This window comes from Colius striatus, chromosome 20, assembly GCF_028858725.1.
Source record: "Colius striatus isolate bColStr4 chromosome 20, bColStr4.1.hap1, whole genome shotgun sequence".
Taxonomy (NCBI): domain Eukaryota; kingdom Metazoa; phylum Chordata; class Aves; order Coliiformes; family Coliidae; genus Colius; species Colius striatus.
Window position 1 is genome coordinate 3,878,511 of NC_084778.1, and position 16,805 is coordinate 3,895,315.

The following is a 16,805-nucleotide window of genomic DNA, read 5'->3' on the forward strand; positions in this document are numbered from 1 at the left end:
CTTATAGTGGATGCTGTACCTGTCCTGCCAAGGGTACTCAGCACGAAGGGCTGATGGGCAGGAATCTTTCATTAGCCTCCCCGGTCACACCCAAAGGACAAAGAAACGTGACCTCTGACAGAAAATTTAGGAACTCCAACAGCTAGTGTAGCTGGGGACAGAACCCTGGAACTGGTTTTGCAGGAACAAAGCTTTGCATTACTGCTGGCAACTTCAAGGCAATCGCCAGATGATTGTGACAAGTAATAGCTGAGGAAATATAAAGGCAAAATTAAGTTTGTGTACTGGAAATTATGGTATTTTATCAATAGGAATTAAGTTATAGCAGTCTAAGGCACTAAAACTGGACTGGACAACAGGTTATTTTCAGTTCTGATCCTTTTCTCAGAATCTACATAAAGCTTTCAACTCCCTTTAGAGGAAAGGTGTTGAAGTAACAGAAAATGGGATTTATTCCCTTAATTTTCAATATTAGTCTCCTTCTCCACTAAACGATGGGCATTTCTCAGTTGTTTTCAAATCCTGTGTTCCTAAACATTGATGCCATTAATTAGTGTTTGAGATTATAAAAAACACAGTCATCTTGAGCTTATTTCCAGAAGTGAGCAGCAAACTTGCTCCTTTCTTTTTTCAGCCTAAGGACAGCAAAAGTTCTAAAAGCTTGGTGAATTTTACGTTTTGCACTCTTTAAGAGCAAAATGTGAGAAGGAAATCAATAATTAAGTTGGAAAGCTACTTGCTACAAATAATGAACTTAAGTAAATCTGTTCTCTAATTAACTATCACATTTCACTAATGGGAAGGAGATTACAAAGGTGACAGGACTGAAACAATGACAATGGGAATTCATCATACAATTGATCACTTGCGATCATATAGATTTGCTTTACTTTTTAAACTCACAATTTCCTGGTTGGAAATTACCCATTTCATTGTATTTTCCTGGTTTTCTTGTCTGTATGCACTCACCCCAAGCAACAAGGCCAGCATAAACTCTGCATGCTCCTCTGCACTGGAACTAAGGACACTTCTTTCACCTCCGTGGTCAAATGTGTATGAATTGTTAAAGGAAATTAGGGAGGTTGTCAAAATGGATCAGATTTTTTGACTAATTATTTTCCCAGGCATAATACTTCAAAGAAAATGATAGGTCACAAACCCACAGTACAATGAGCAGTCAGTAACATAATACAGAGCAGTCCTTAATGAAGTGAAAATTCTTCCATATACCGTCAGGCAATCAATATCTGTCTTTAGAGTGTAAAATGGTGAAGCTTTGATCTTTGCGTGAAGAACTCCTTTGGCAGAAGTGGTTACAATCATCCAACTGTAATTTGTCAGCAATATGCAAGAGGATGTTCCTGCAAGGTAATATGTATGAGGAGTTCCAGCTGAGCCCAGAGAAGAAATTTTTGTACCTGTGAAATACATTAATGTCTTTGAAATTTATACCAATGTTCTGGTAATGAATAATTTACAGTCACGGGTAATTCGTAGCTAATGGTGCCTTTGTAGTGCTGCAAATGTTGATGTAAATCCCAAGAACTACAGGAAAAACCCAAGAATTGTAATCTTTTTGTCTAGGTTGGTCTCCTAGATAGACAAAAAATACTTGCCTTGCTGGTAGACTTTTATGCCAGAAGTCCAGTGGTTGCCAAGAAGGGATTCTGTAACCCAAGACAATGTAAGTATGTGGGATGTTTCAAGTGTGGTTAAATCATTAGGTCACTTGAGGTTGTAAAGTTAATATGTGTTTTATATATGTTACTTGAAATAGACAGAGCCTAAAAAAGGACCCAAAAGAATGCTGTGACTTATGCACTATAATTTGCAAACTGTAATGCAATGTTCAGAAATACTTTAGCATCTAAAACTTTTCCTTCCTACAAAATTCTTAAGTACTTTTTGGAAGTAGGATTAAAGAAAAACTACTTTTCCTGAAACAATTGTTCTTTCTTACTGGGAAATATTAAAAGTTAATTTTGTGTTTAACGTTTCTCCAGGAATATGGGAAGATAAAGAACAAACAGAGACTATTTTACATGAACGTGAAATATTTTAAAGATATTGGACATTAATTAATTGCTAAGACCAAACCCAAATTACAGCTTTCCTCCTTAGCATGGAGAATTAGGAAACACTTATTTCAAAGGAAATATGGTGTAATACACAATAAGGAGCACAGTTCTCTGCATGCAAAGACATGATGCTGCAGTTTTGTGCTTTGGAGATGTGTGTTTGCAGAAGGTACTTTCTGCTAGTTTGTATTTGCTTGGGAATACCTTTTTTCTTCACATTTTCTTATGCAATACTAGAGAACAGAAAACCAACACAAACTGTCAACTGACCAATATTTTTTTTGTATTTTAGGGCCAATAATTGAGCTGCAAGAGACTGAGCTTGTGGATTTATGGGGAGGCCTTGATGGACAGGAAGTTTGTGAGGAGCTCAGTGAAAAGTTACCTTTGTCTCAAACAGGAATTTCAGAGAGAGACATTTTAGCAAATGAACCTGTAGGTGGTAATAGACAAAGCACCAGAGAAGGTGTTTTTGAACAAACAGGCATGAGTGAAGCTGAGACTGGAGGAATTTCTAGAGAAGAAAACCAAGCAGCAGAATCAAATGATGCTGAAGTGAGAAAGGAAGGTGAGGATGCTGTATCAGCAGTGAAAAGCACTGGTTTTGAATCTAGTGATTTGGATAGACATACCATACATAGTGATAAATCCAGTTTCCATGAAGACATCAAGTCTGAGAGGCAAGTGCAGACAGACAGACGGAAGCTTTCCCAGGATCAGCCTCTACTGGGTACAGCCTCAGTAGAGGAGAACCTGGATCTGAAACACAGGTGGAGGAAGAGGAATGTAGCCTGGGCAGAAAGCCTCACACAGAAACAAATGGGGCTCAGAAGGGTAAGTCAGTCAGTAAGAGGATTACAGAGACAATCAACACCATTTGAAGAGAAGACTAAGGGGAGGTCTCATTAACACAAGTACTTAAAAGGAATATGCCAAGAGGATGGGGGGCCACTTTCCTCTGTTGTCTCCAATGGGAGGACTAGGGGTAATGGCATAGCTGAAACACAAGAAATTCCACTTAAACATAAGGAAAAACTTCTTTACTGTATGGGTGAGGGAGCCCTGGCATAGGCTGTCAGGGTGAGGAGTCTCACTCTCTGGAAGTTCCCAAACCCACCTGGATGTGTTCCTGTGTGACCTGATCTAGGTGGATCTGCTTTAGCAAGGGAATGGACTAGATGATCTCTAAAGGTCCCTTCCAAGCCCTACCATTCTATGATTCTATGACTTTCAGGACCAACACCTGAAGCTATAACCATGACCTCAGAAGACAGAGCTGTGGCAGACATGGACATCATTGCTTCAAAACAGGATGCGCCAGTTGCAGAAGTTGTGAAAGAAGTGCCTGCAAGAAAAGAGAGTTTTTCTAGGCAGCACGGCAGCCAATTTGGCCAACAGACACGCTCAGAGAAAAGACTGCAGGACCTTCTGCAAGACCAGGGTAAAGGTAAAGCATTCTCCTTTATTCTGGCAGACCTTAATCTTTTTAAACAGAACATTTGGACTAGTTTAACTACAGGTGTGTTTTTAATCCATTTCGAAACAATTGAAAGCATGTGAGTGATTTCTGAATACACAAGACCATAGGCTTTAATATCTTCTCAGCATGGTGTTTTCTGCCAAGGTTTCAGGATGGCAGGTGAGTCACTTGACTGATGATCTGTATTCAAGGCACTGAGCAGACATTTTAATTCAAGCAGGGACATTCTGAAGCAGCAGTATTTTCATAATAAGAAAAAACTTTATGTTCTGTTTTGCTCTGTAATATTAGTACAGCAAGTCAGGAGCCTGCACATTAAAACTAGAAATTACCTTTAATAATGTTTAGACCATGATTGCTCATAGGGAGATAAGAGTATGGGATCACATAGCAGAAACCTTTTATTTTACTCATTGTGTTTCCAAGGGACTACCATGCTTCTTGTGCACAAAGGCCCTTCTCCTAGGAAGGCTGTGGTCAGGCAAATGTGTGATTCAGAAAAGGTGTTTAAGGACCAACCTCCTTGCTGGTGCTCTGTGAGTTCTCGTGTCTCACAATTTAAAACACAACAAGAACTGTGTCTACATGGCCAGAGCAGTCTAGTGACAGACTTATTACATAAAGGGTCATAAAGCTCATGGTACAGCCCATGTACTGTGCTATCTGCAGGAATGTATCTCAGGTGACCATGAGCTCATGTCAGCTCTTTTCATCTGCTTTAGAAACTATAGTGTGAATATATGTTTAAAAGCTTTTAGAAAATATGTATCTTGTGTTTTTTAAGAACTCTTATGTCATTAGAAGCTATATTTTTTCTTTCATCAGGTGACCTTCTGACCTGTGACCTAAGTTACAGGTATAACAGCTGTAGAGTGAGAATTCCAGAGGACTGGAAGTGTGAGAACGCTAGATTTCCAGGTATTTGGTAACAAAGTTGTGTTCACTTGGGCACATGATGGCTGGCAGTGCCTGCACACATGCCAGTACTGCTGTGAGCTGAAAGACTGGGAAAGAATGAAAACACTAATTCCCAAAGCTGACTTCAAGATAAGAGCAATGTAGTCTTTGTCTCAGAAGGCCACTTGCTGTATAACAGCAATTCCAACTCCCCTGTATTCAGTGATTTGACCTGATCATATGATAGCATCCGTGCCAGAATGGAGCATAAATCTGAAGAGATACTACTGGAAAAACAGAAGCAGATGAAGGCCCCAGTCAGCATGAAGTCAGTCCATATTCAGCCATAATTTCACTGGATAGGAAGTGCAGGACTCAGGCCTGCATTGGTACCTGCCACATGGCTGGCTCTAGAGCAGTGTTTGGCTTCCTGTGACACACTGTGCTTTCTGCCTTTCAGACCTACATCCCTTCATGGCAGAGATTCAGAATTGTTGGGCTTCTCATACTAGGAGTGCCTTTGATGAAAGCTGCCTCAACCTGCCACAGTTTGTACAGCTCATGGAGACATTTGTTGGTGAAGACATTTCTCTGCCTACAATGAAGAGGCTTATTGCATTTATCAAAGAAGAATACAGACAGACAAAAGAGGAAAAAATTAAACAACTAGAAAGAGTAAATATTGATAAGTTCTGCTGACCCCATGTCCAAACAAAAACCAAGCAAAGTCAACTTTTAATCTCATGCTGGCTGAGCTATTCACTGCAGTCTTGCATTCTCTAAAGAGACCTTTTACCTCTTTGTTTTCATGTGGATCCTCCCTCCCTAGCCCTTAGCTCTAGAAGTGATGACAGACTCATCCTGTAAGAGGTTGTCTGTCTGTTCTTGAGATGGACTCAGTGAGACAGCAGGTTGATAGTTAATTGTGAAAGAGCTCAAAACATTCCATTCTGCTTATTCACCTTTATAATAGCCAAGAACCTGATCTCTGACCTACTACACTGGCATGTACAGATGAGATTGTAGATGTTTTGGGGAGGATTTTAAAACAAGTGTGTTTGATTTTGCTATGTGTATAACTCTATGTGAATGTGCACATGCTTTTTTGGGTTTAAGTTACAAGGTGTTCTTGCCACAGGTTGAAAAAATATATTCCCTTTCAGAAATATCCTCATGCACAACACTACAGGGTACAGATATATTTCATGGTGGGTCTGTCCATAGCAGCCTTTCTAGCCGCATTTTCCTCAGACCTCTTTCTAGTTTCCCTCTGTGCTGCTGACCTAATTTGGATCAGATATTGGATCTGACGGCTCTACTGTCCTCATGCTGAACACAACACACACTGACAGTGTTTTGGCCTTTGAGAGAATTCCACTCCAGCCATTTATCAGTGTATGTTCTGTAAAGACTGTGTTTAAAGTACAAATCATACACGGATTTGCTTAGAGCCCACACAACATAACAATGTACAGAAAGCCAAACTGTCAGATCTTTGGATATTGCTAACAACTTGCTGGGAAGACATTTGTATTCTGGGAATACAAATTGACCTCAGTTGATCTTACCTTAGATCCAGCACAGGCTTCATCTGTTCTCTGGGAAATAACCTTCTGCAGTGCTGATTCTGCCTGGTAAAACTGCACTGTCGGCTGTGTTTAGTGTTCCAGATATCTCCCAGGTTCAATGTTTTATCTCCAGGTCTTAGCTATGTTTTTACAGATTTGGCCTGACCCACAGGAAATACTTTATTTTGCATATTTGCATAGACTTTGAGCATCAGTGTCCAGGACTGTTTCCCTGTGGTAGGTTCACCGCATCTCTCGCTTGGCCCAACGGAAACTGCTGCTGGAGGCACTTTTCCAAAAGTGGGACAAGGATGCATCAGGGTTTCTGGACCTGGAAGAGATGGATGCTGTTCTAAGCACATTCAAGGAAGGGACAGAAAAAGAGGCCTTGACAAAGGGTAAGGAAACAGCTCTGCTTTGCAAGAACAATGTCAACACAATGGGCTTTAAACCATTCAACAACAGTGCTAATGAAGTTGTTGGCAAGTACCAGTTGTTTTTTTCTTTTTGCAAACATACACAGTGTAGTGCATAAAATGAAGAGTAACAGTTATCCAGACCTACTTGTTAATACATAGCTCCATCCTCTCCTCCTGTCCAAGACTCCTCTGCCTTCCTCTGATTTGTAGAGAGGTAACCCAATGCTTCTATAACATTGTGATGTGATGAAAAATTATTTCAACTGTAACATGCAATGTGCTATGGCAGTGAAAAACACACAGAAAGCCTGGGGACATGTTTGCACTTTCAGTCTAGCCCATCTGTGTTATCCAGCTATTTTTAATAGATACAGTTTACTGTGCTATCCGCAGGAATGTATCTCATAAGAGGACATGAGCTTTCCTTCCAGTCTCACTTCTCTGTTGGTTCATTTCTCAAACTTAACAAATTTGTTCTGACTTGTGTCATACAGAAGTGCTGCAGCTTCACCTGGACCTGTCTGGCAGCCTCATACACATTAACATGTGGGCATTAGGTGCTCTGAAACACTATACTAGCAATCAATAACATGTTTGCATGTATGCTTGGGTAGAGAGGATTGGTTTATTCATCTCCGTGCTCATCTTCATGCTGCTTGTTCTGCCGTATGTTACTGAAAAAGGCTCATTTTGGCAAAAACCAAAATCTCTTCATCCTTTAGCTCAGTTGAGGCAGCTGGTAGGGTGAGGAGTGCATCAGCGAGCTACAGTTAATTGTCTTCAGGCTGCACAGCCACAGAAGAGACTGGCAGTTTAGAGCTCCCTTGTATTCCAAGCATGCCAGAACACACTACAGAAATATGGACATGGTCCCTTCCATGAAGGGCTCATAAACTAAAGGACAAATAAATAGAAAGATAGCATAGCAAAATCAATACTACCCACAAGCAACATAAAACTATTTCTAGCAGCTTCAACCCAATCTCTCAAAGGCATTGTGAAACAAGCAGGTTGGGGGAAGGGTTCACAGACATTACACTCCTCCTAGATGAAAACACAGTGAAAAGTGGGTAAAATTGTCTTATTTTCCTTGTAAGAGAAAAGCATAACTTTACAGATATAATGAGGAAAATAATTCATGATGTTATAGCTCACTGATGAAGGAACGGATCATGTCATGTTGAACTTCATGTGTATTTCTTTCTTCATCTCTTTCTTCAAAGAGAAGATGGAGGTGAAGATCCAAACATTTTTATACCAAAATATCAAAAAATATCCCATCCTAATTGTGTCAGAAATTCAGAAATGAAATTAAAAGATACTGAATGTTCTTTAGATAATGGCCAGGATAAGACAATATTAACAGTCAGCTCCACCATCGTTGGGGCCCATTAGTACTTGCTACTTCTACAGTTAAAATCTGTGATAAAATGCCCTCTGACTTCTGGAAGGGAAGGAGGAGGCTCTCAGCTCCCATAAACAGCTGTGTCTGGGTGCCCTGGGCAGCTCCCTGCCTGTTCCTGTGCATCATCAATCAAAGCATTTTCTATTACACTGTTCCTTATAGCCCACTGTATGTATTGATCACAAAATACTCCCTGCTTAACAGCAGAGTCACACTTCTACCTATATATCTTTGGTTGCTGAGATTGCCAGTTGGAAGCAGCCTGACAAATCGCTCTCTTTCCTTTACTTCTTCGGGTCCAACAAGATTTGAAATCAGGATTCAGAAAAAATGATGAAAGTGTTAGTCACCGCAGTGCTCGAGAGAGGCACTGCAAGGAGCATGATCGGGCAAGCAGAGCTTGGGCAGAGCCCCCGGTGAATCCTGGGTCTCCATAGCCCGGAGGCTCCTGCAGCTCCGACAGCCAGTGCAAGAGCACCCTCCTGAGCCCAGAGCTGGGGGAGCAGCAGCAGCGGGGCACGGGAGCAATGCCTCGCAGGTTTCTTTCTCAACAGGTGAGAAAGCAGGCATCTAGAGGAAAAGGTGTATCCGATCTGGAAGCTGGAGATTCCATGTCATGGTGACAATTTACATCCAGGGAGTAGCTCGAAGAAACTCAGAATGATGGACTGGAGCACTCCACCCAAAGCCAGTTTAGGGCTTGATTCATATTTTGCATAAGAAAAGTGAAATGTTTTATTCAAATAGACTGTTCCTGTCTTATTTTCTCTTCCTTCTACTAGCAAAGAAAGACCTCTGCTCCTGTTACTCCCAGCTCAGCAGAGTGGGGAAGCTATCCCCAAAGGCATTCCAGACCTTCCTTGAGTTAATTGCTTCCAAGCTCTCTGGCAATGAGGATGAAACTATTGATAACCTGGTGGCATTTCTGACCACAAGTGTGGAACGGAGTCACATGGAGTGCCTGCAAAGCTTAACCAGGAGAAAATGGCTGCATGATATCCAGCAAGCAGCTGAGACCAGTGGAGGAAGCATGGGACCAGTTTACCAAGCAGTGTTCAAGGCCCTTTCCCAGGTACACATCCCGGGGAGCACAACAGTCATTTGTGTTGGGATTATGAGGCTGACTTCAAACTCTGATGCATCAGAGTTGAGCTCAGAGGATTGCTGCTCTGAGGCTGGTTTCCTCATGCTTTTGTGCACTTAGCTGGTATTCAGGAGAGCCCACGGTATGCAGAGTGTCACATGTCAGATCTGTTACACAAGAATTCTTGTCCATAACTCTGCCAATCCAGAACATATCTCATGCAAACTTATGTCTCACTTCTTGATGAGCTAACTTAGATCAAACTTGGAAATCCATAGTTCTAGTTTTGGAGCTTCTGAAATGAAACTCACCAGAGTGAATTTGAGACAAAGCTGGTTAATTTGTAGTGGTGATAGTTTTGTTTTTAACTTGGCAGCTGCAACTTTAGATGCTTGTCCTTACCATTAGAGCCTTCCTCAAAGCCAAACTTCTCTCATGGTAGCTGAATTGTTCTTACAATATTGCCTAGATTTGTAATAGCAGCTCTGCCACTCTTTAGTCTGATTGTTCCAAAGGAATCTCCTATTGAAAAATAAATCCTAAGAATTTTACTTAGGCACAGGTTATAATTAGGGATTATTTTTATATGAATTGCTCACGATTAACAGCAGGAAAAGAGAAACCCATTTTCCTTGCCAATCAAAATACCAAGTCAATCGAAACACACCATCCTAACATAGACACACATATGTGTCATGCAGTTGGTGCATGCCCTACAAAATCAATGACCCAGAAGAGCATCTCAGCAAAAAATGAGACAAGTGCTAAGTACATGAAATAAGTGTAATGGCCAATGGCAAATGTACATAATGTAATGGGAAACATGTGGTTGCTAGGATGCAGAAGCCCATGGGGGTAACAAGAAGATCAGTGCATATATTGCCCTTTTGGAAGAGAACCAGCAATCACCAGAGCGGGGACAGATTCTCCTACACTATGTGGCATGTACCACAGACGATGCACCATATGTACTAAACCAGATACTTTACAGAGACATGAAGGGAGTAAGGTAAGAAAAGCTATAAATAACTGCTCCTTTTTCTTAAAAATATTTGGAATGTAGGGGTACCAAGTAGTATTTGGGATACAAAAGAAACAGAGGTAGATGAGTAGTTCGGAGAGGAAATCTCCTCAGGGACCACTGAGGACTGATTCATTATCATCAACATCCCCTTATACTTTGCATGGTCTACTTAGAACTACTCTGTTTGGGATTTCAGTCCTTTCCTGGGGGAGATTAGCTCACAGTCTAATAAATCTCATCCTTTAGTAAATGTCTATTGCATTGGCGCTACATTTTCTCTTTAAAAATTAATTCTCATATGCCCATTTACATCGAGGTGTTTTTTGAGAACAATGCTCCTCCTTCCCTAGTGTTTACACTATAAAAAAGCTTTCATGCCTCTTCTCATTTCCAAAAGCCAGACATATTTATCTTATTCTTTAAATATTATTCCTTATGGCCTATTAAATGTGACTGCTACTTGCTTCTGTATTCCTTTTCATTATATTCATTAATGGATGTTTTTTAAAATGTCCTAAGGATGAAAAGTACCTTCTTTATTTGCCTTTAGGATGCATGTGGTAAATGGGGTGTTTCCGGGTGTGGTCAGAGTAAGGAGTTCACACCTTCCTTCTCTGATGCCAAAAACAGGGGGAGATTGAAGCAGCAGTAGTCTTTCCTTTGCTAAAGGTTTTCTGCTACTCTTCACAAACTTCCTCATAAGTTTATTTTTCAGCTTTGTAGCTGTTGAAGAGGCAAAGCCAATCCATGTTCCAAGAGTTCAGCTCCATGGAAATATCCACTTCTGGAACTACGACCGCACAGTGGAGGAGAGAAAAGGTTCACTCCTGGTGTTGCCACTGCACGATGCTCGCTGGAGAGTCTTTGGCATTCTAGGCCTTGACACTCTTCGGGACCCTTGTGAGGAAACCATCTTTCTGGCCCATGAGATCAGTTTCTATCAGGTGAGCACCATTAGATACAGTTTGTTAGACTACTCTTCAAAAACCATGTAGGGACTATGTGCATTTTACATGTTTGTTCTGAGTAACCATAAGATGTACAACTAAGGAAAGAACTGTGGGCCCCTTGTGAGCAGAACACTTTATCAATATCTTACTGGTTAGTATGTTATTTGTAATTGATTATCAAGTATCACTTCATCAATACTTTACTTAAGCTTCTCTTAACCAGTAAATGAATCGCACTTTTGTGCAAAGCCCAATGACAGTAGCATTTATTTCCCGAAGCTCTGGACCTCATATTTGTGTTTCTCTTCATGAAGTTAAAACCTTACTTTTTACATGGTGGAATAATTATAAGCAGCAGCAGCAGCAGCAGCAGCCTGGATCTTTTTGGGATGTTCTTCCAAATCGGCCTGACTGTGGATGCATCCTCTGGGCAGCAGGGAGCGCAGCAAGCCAACATTCCCCACCAATTTGTCTCCATCTCCAATAAAACCAGCTTTGCCTACTTCAGGACTTGGCTGTGACCTGAGTACTCTGGAGTTTTAGAGCATTATTTGATAAGAGACGTTTCACAGTCACTTTTCAGCTTTACAAGTTCTCATTAAAGTAACTTGTTATAACTGTTTTACTTCATTTTGCTGTGTGAACGTTTCCCCAGCTTTTTCTTTTCCCATATTATACAGAACTGTCTGACTCACTTGGACGATTCTGCTTTCACAGGGAGTTTCTCATGCATTCAGCAAAGCCTACCACCATATCTGTGCATTGGAAAATGTTCTACAAATGACTGTGACTGCCGTGGACTGGTTGTATCCCAGGGCACCCAGCATTCACACTGTTACTACATACATGGTGGAGCCTGGCAAAGACAAGGTAGACAGACTACTGCAGAGAAAGTCCTGCAATACTCAGAGGCTGAAAGGGTACTTTATTAAGGACATGTCATTTCTATCTGCCTCTGATTTGCTAGCGGTTTTAGCATAAAAACTATGAAGAAGAGGCTGCTTCCCAAACAGCTAGCTCGTAAAGGCAGTCCTTTCCCTGCAGATCATAGTCCACTTGTTCACCAGGCACTCAGGCCCTGGGAAGCTTGTCACTTCATGTACAAGCAAGTTGAGAAGATGAAAAGTGTATGCAATATTTAGGACTGATCCTGTGTCATCACAAAGTCTGTATGACATCTGCTGTAGCCATAATTCAGCTGCTTCCTCTGATAAGCATGGTTTATCTTGGCAGCTTTCTTTTGTCATTCCAGGCTCTGTACTGTTCCCCTGTTAGCTGTCTGATAGCCAGGTCATTTGCTCTCTTCTGTGCTTTTCATGTGTCAAGGCACACTGACACAAATGCGATATGAGAAAGAGGATGGGAAAAAGAAGGGAAACCTCTTTGGGGCCTGTTGGTGTTCCTCAGTGTGGAGCCTGGGAGTGGACAGAATAGCCTGGCTGAGAGACATCCAGGGCATACTCTTAATGCATCTTGAGTACGACACTCTGGGAATAAACCCAAGAGTGGCTGGGAGATGTCTTTAAACCATCCCATTGCACTTAAATGTACAGAGGAGTTTCCTGTAAGAAATAAATAATTTCCTCCCTCTTCAAGGTTCAAAATAGCTGTTCTTTTCTTGAATGCAGCTAAACCTCCCTTTTCTCTCTGGCAGACATGGGACTATGCTCTGCGTAAGATGCTCACTACAGATAGGACAGGAAAAAAAGAAACTCATAGCTCTCCTGCTCTTCTCCTTAGAAAAGAAAATCTCCTAAGGTAGGCTCTGGCACCTGCAATCGAACTAGTTGCCTGTGGTCCTAGACTCCAGTCTGCATCAGGCACAATCCATATTACATAAAGCTCATGGTAATGCAACTCTTCAAGTGTGGAGCCTTAGCTCTCACTGTCAATGCTTCTGTTGTGTTTGCATGTGATACTGAATTATGCAGAGCTGAGGAGTATTTTCTCTTTGAGCTTGGTCCTGCAAAAACTTAACTTCCAAGTTAATGCTCACTAGATGAGCTGCCAAACAAGCTCTACATCTGCTGGGAAAGGTTTGCTACAGTACAGTCTACATTGAACCCTTTTGCTTTTTAGAATAATCTATCTTTTTCCCTGGCCATAGTAGTCTCATTTCCTTCAACTATCTGGTTCTTTCCACTGTCAAGATCTTCACAGACTTATCTTTAAGCATATCAACCTGTTGTCAAAGTCAGTTGAATAGCCATTTGCTGTCCAGCAGATGGTTTTAGTTGTTACAAAACTCTATAGAACAAATATCAATGCAGTTATAAACAGGAAACTGCTTTTAAAGCAAGGTTTGTTAAATTCTTATGATTTTAAGCAATTGCCGTGGCATTTTTTCTCTATTTTGTATATAGCTTGAATGATAACTTAAAACTGTGTATATTTCAGTTCAAGGGAACTTTTAACAACAAAAGATGAATGTCATCTTACCAAAATATGCTAAATAAATCACCAAAATAAACCAGAATGGTAAAGTCTAGTACATTTTCTTCTCTCTACTCTCATTTCAGAGATTACCTATTTAAGTGCATAGACAGCTCAGAGGTCACTCGCACTTCTGTTGATGGAGAATACCACATTGCAGTACCTCTCCGTGACCTATCAGGACAAGCTCTTGGTGTATTTGATATCAGCATCGGACACCGCCAGAAATTACCACCTTATGAACACAAAGACCTGCAGAAAATGCTGAAGGCGGCTCAAGCTGCCTGTTTGGAGATACTGAAGAGGTCCTTAGAGGAAACAAAACCAATCTACGTACTGGGTATTGTGCATAAAAGAGCCTAAGTTTTTTAGGAGTGAAATTATAAATCTCAGTAAAACCTCCTATAAAGTAGCATTTGTACAAGTATGAAAAGACAAATACAAACCTTTGGTACACATAAGCTACTCCTGAGAAAGCCTAAGTGCTTAGCAGAGTACAGTTAAATAGAACATTTAGATTTTTCATAGGATATTTTGTGTCCAAGTCCCATGGAAATCAAAGGTGTGAAGGAAGGTGGTTTTTTGTCTTCAGCGTCCTAAGCATGTCCTCAGAACTGCCTCAATTAAGATAAAAGAGTTTGTATATCACAGTTACAGAATTGCTTGAACCCCTCATGATCTCAGGACTTCTACTTGCCCCTTTTGTCTCCTCTAGCACATTTCAAAGTTTCATAGGATATTTGAGCTGTATACAAATCAACCTGAAAGCTTTGCTTCTGATTCCAGAGGCAGAACACATGGCAAATCTGAGGCACGCAGGGATTCTGTTCCACCGGTTCATGCTGCAGGACCTGCAAGAGTGTGTCCAGAAGCTCAATGCTGAGAGCTTTGCTGAAATCAAGAGCTATGTAGAACCACCAGCTCTGGTATATGACATAGTTAAGGCTGTGCTGTTGCTTTTACATCCAAACTGGAAGGGCTCAGAGAAGACTGAGAACTGGAGTCAGTGTAAACTGGTGAGACTTCAGAATATTGAGACTTTGTTTTCTGTTCTTTTTCCCCCAGGAAGACAGAGTGGAATTTGCCAAGAGTGAATTGGCAGTGAAATAATTCATTACCTACAGATTTCCTATATGCTTGACTTAGCCATCTTTAACTCTGTAACCCTCTCAAGTTTTACACTGCCAACTGACTCTTTTTTTTCCCTGCATTACAGAGACTTGATGACAATTTGATTCAGAAGATTTATTGCTTTGATCCAACTGCTGCATCTGTGCAAATTCAAGAGGAGCTGCTGCTGGACTGCATCACTGGTATGATAAACTAATTGAGAGATTACCAGACATGGATTAGCCATGCAACAGTGACAGTGGCAACCTTAAGCTGAGTGCTTTTAAGGTCCTTACTTCAGAAATTAACTTTGATTTCACAGTAGATTAAACAACAGATAAGGGTTCCTAAATATTTGCAGTCTTTTTTTTTGGTCAATAAAAGTCAACCTGTTAAATTTAGAATAAAAATTTACTGCCTTAAGGAAAGAGGAGCAGATCAGCTTTGAAACCTACCAGAACAAGTGATCTCATTGTAAACCTCCACATAAACATATTAAGAATTATGGCTCTTTTGGCAAGTAATATGTAAAGACATATTAAGAATGATGGTTCTTTTGGCAAGTAAATCTACTTTAGACTTCCATGCCTTGCCTGAGGGACTGACCCAGCTCCAAACACAATTGTGGGAGGATACTGTGAGCCCTCTTTGTAAACACCATCTGCCAGGTACTTAATATACTCACTGGCCATATATAGGAGCTGGTTTTCAGTCTATCTTTCTCTCCTTTAATGAAAGTGGGCTTTTTTGGTGCCCAAGCAGTCAAAAGGCTATTATTATTTGCAATATCTCTACAAGAGAAATGACTGTTGTGTTTGTTGAGATCTCTTGTTTGATATCAAATGCCAGACTGAGAGGCCTGTTAACAATCAAATGTGGACAAGACTGTCCAATTTAGCTGGGGATATTTATCAACAGTACCTTGCCTGCTAATGAACAGTGAACACTTAATGCAGTCATAGTTCCTTTTCATGTGTTCTCATACTTATTAAACTAATTAACTGGAAAGAACGAAGCAAGCCTAGAGCATCCAGCCTTCCCCCAGTTAGAGATGCAAATATAACTAGAAAGAACACAACTTTGGCAAACTGCTGTTATGCTACAAAAGGTTGGTTTCCCACATCTGGGAGGGAAGTGTCAGTTCAGTGGTGTGAATACAGATTTAAGTCACAATTATAGGAATGAAATGGAAAAAAACGGCACTTTTCTATATATATTTTTGATTATCAAATTTTTAGTGTTAAAATATAGCAGAGCACTTTGTACAACAGAGGACCTGCCACAACACAAATTCTAATAAAAAGGCAGCATTCCTATACTTGACCAATCACTGTCACAATAACGCTGTGTGCTTCTCGAAGCATCACCCCTTTGCAGGAGGCGAATCCAGGAGAGCTTCATTGATGGCATGATCTTTTTGTTCAGTCTTGTAGCAACACTGGTCAGGTTTTTGACCTGGCTGTTCTGTGTTTCAGGTGTTCCCAGAGCAGCAGTGTGGCAGCATGGCTCAGCTCCAGCCTGGTACCTGTACCACTGGGTACACACCTGCCTGGCACTAGCAGAGATCACAAGGAGCCTACGCAGTAAAAATACCCCTTCTTGAGCCCCTTTTGGCATACAAGTGTAACGTGTTGCATCCAGTTCTAGTGTGCCTCCAATTAATCTCTTAATCACTCGTCTAACCTTAGTGATTCTGGTATTTGACACTTAATTCAATTAACTGTTGACTGTTTTACACTTGTTTTACACATAGCTATATTTATTGTTAAGACAGTAAGAAGTATGCTAGAGATTATTAAGAAAAAGCAATTAAAACATGAAAGTAAATGCTTTTACTAGTATAGCTATTACATTTTTAAAACTTGAATAAAGGGCTTTATTTCAATTAATTCTGACGGGAAACAGAGAGAGACAGAGACGAGTTCATAACCACCAAATGCTCCCAACTGATACAGCAAAAACTTTGAAGATTCAGTATCCTTAAATTACTTTGTAGGAATAATTTTAAGAAAGGTTAAGCAGCGTTTTGTCAAAGTTCTTCTGAATGTATTGCAGAAAAAAGCCTTACACTTTTAATATAGCAAGGGGGAAAAAGCCTTCTTATTGGGATAAAGCTTGAGATTACAGGCAACTGCACCGTCGGCAGCAAGATTTCATCTTTCTAATAAGTTTTCATTTGGCAGATTCACTTCCTTAATAAAAATTTGGGAAATTAAACTCCTCTTACTTTCTTTCCTCGGCAACAAGCGCTGTCTCCAGCTGGGCGGCCACAGAGGGCGCCTGAGGGCAGCAGCCCTTCCCGCCTCAGGCCCTCGAGACTGGCGGGCTGCCAGACTCGGCTCGGCTCGGGCTCGGGC

General features: G+C 40.9%; 1 protein-coding gene across 1 annotated transcript in view; it reads left to right on the plus strand.

Moving 5' to 3' along the window:
- The window catches only part of EFCAB5 (EF-hand calcium binding domain 5), a 31,855-nt gene extending 15,750 nt beyond the window's left edge, over window positions 1-16,105 (plus strand). Inside the window, exons 7-20 of the mRNA XM_010200608.2 lie at window positions 1,585-1,684; window positions 2,371-2,633; window positions 3,390-3,525; window positions 4,916-5,130; window positions 6,265-6,421; window positions 8,630-8,919; window positions 9,768-9,940; window positions 10,671-10,899; window positions 11,623-11,775; window positions 12,560-12,663; window positions 13,425-13,678; window positions 14,125-14,354; window positions 14,555-14,651; window positions 15,924-16,105. Of these exons, the coding sequence (XP_010198910.2) occupies window positions 1,585-1,684; window positions 2,371-2,633; window positions 3,390-3,525; window positions 4,916-5,130; window positions 6,265-6,421; window positions 8,630-8,919; window positions 9,768-9,940; window positions 10,671-10,899; window positions 11,623-11,775; window positions 12,560-12,663; window positions 13,425-13,678; window positions 14,125-14,354; window positions 14,555-14,651; window positions 15,924-16,051 (2,529 nt within the window). The 3' untranslated portion in view covers window positions 16,052-16,105. The remainder of the gene's footprint in view (window positions 1-1,584; window positions 1,685-2,370; window positions 2,634-3,389; window positions 3,526-4,915; window positions 5,131-6,264; window positions 6,422-8,629; window positions 8,920-9,767; window positions 9,941-10,670; window positions 10,900-11,622; window positions 11,776-12,559; window positions 12,664-13,424; window positions 13,679-14,124; window positions 14,355-14,554; window positions 14,652-15,923) is intronic.
- Window positions 16,106-16,805: the final 700 nt, after the last annotated feature.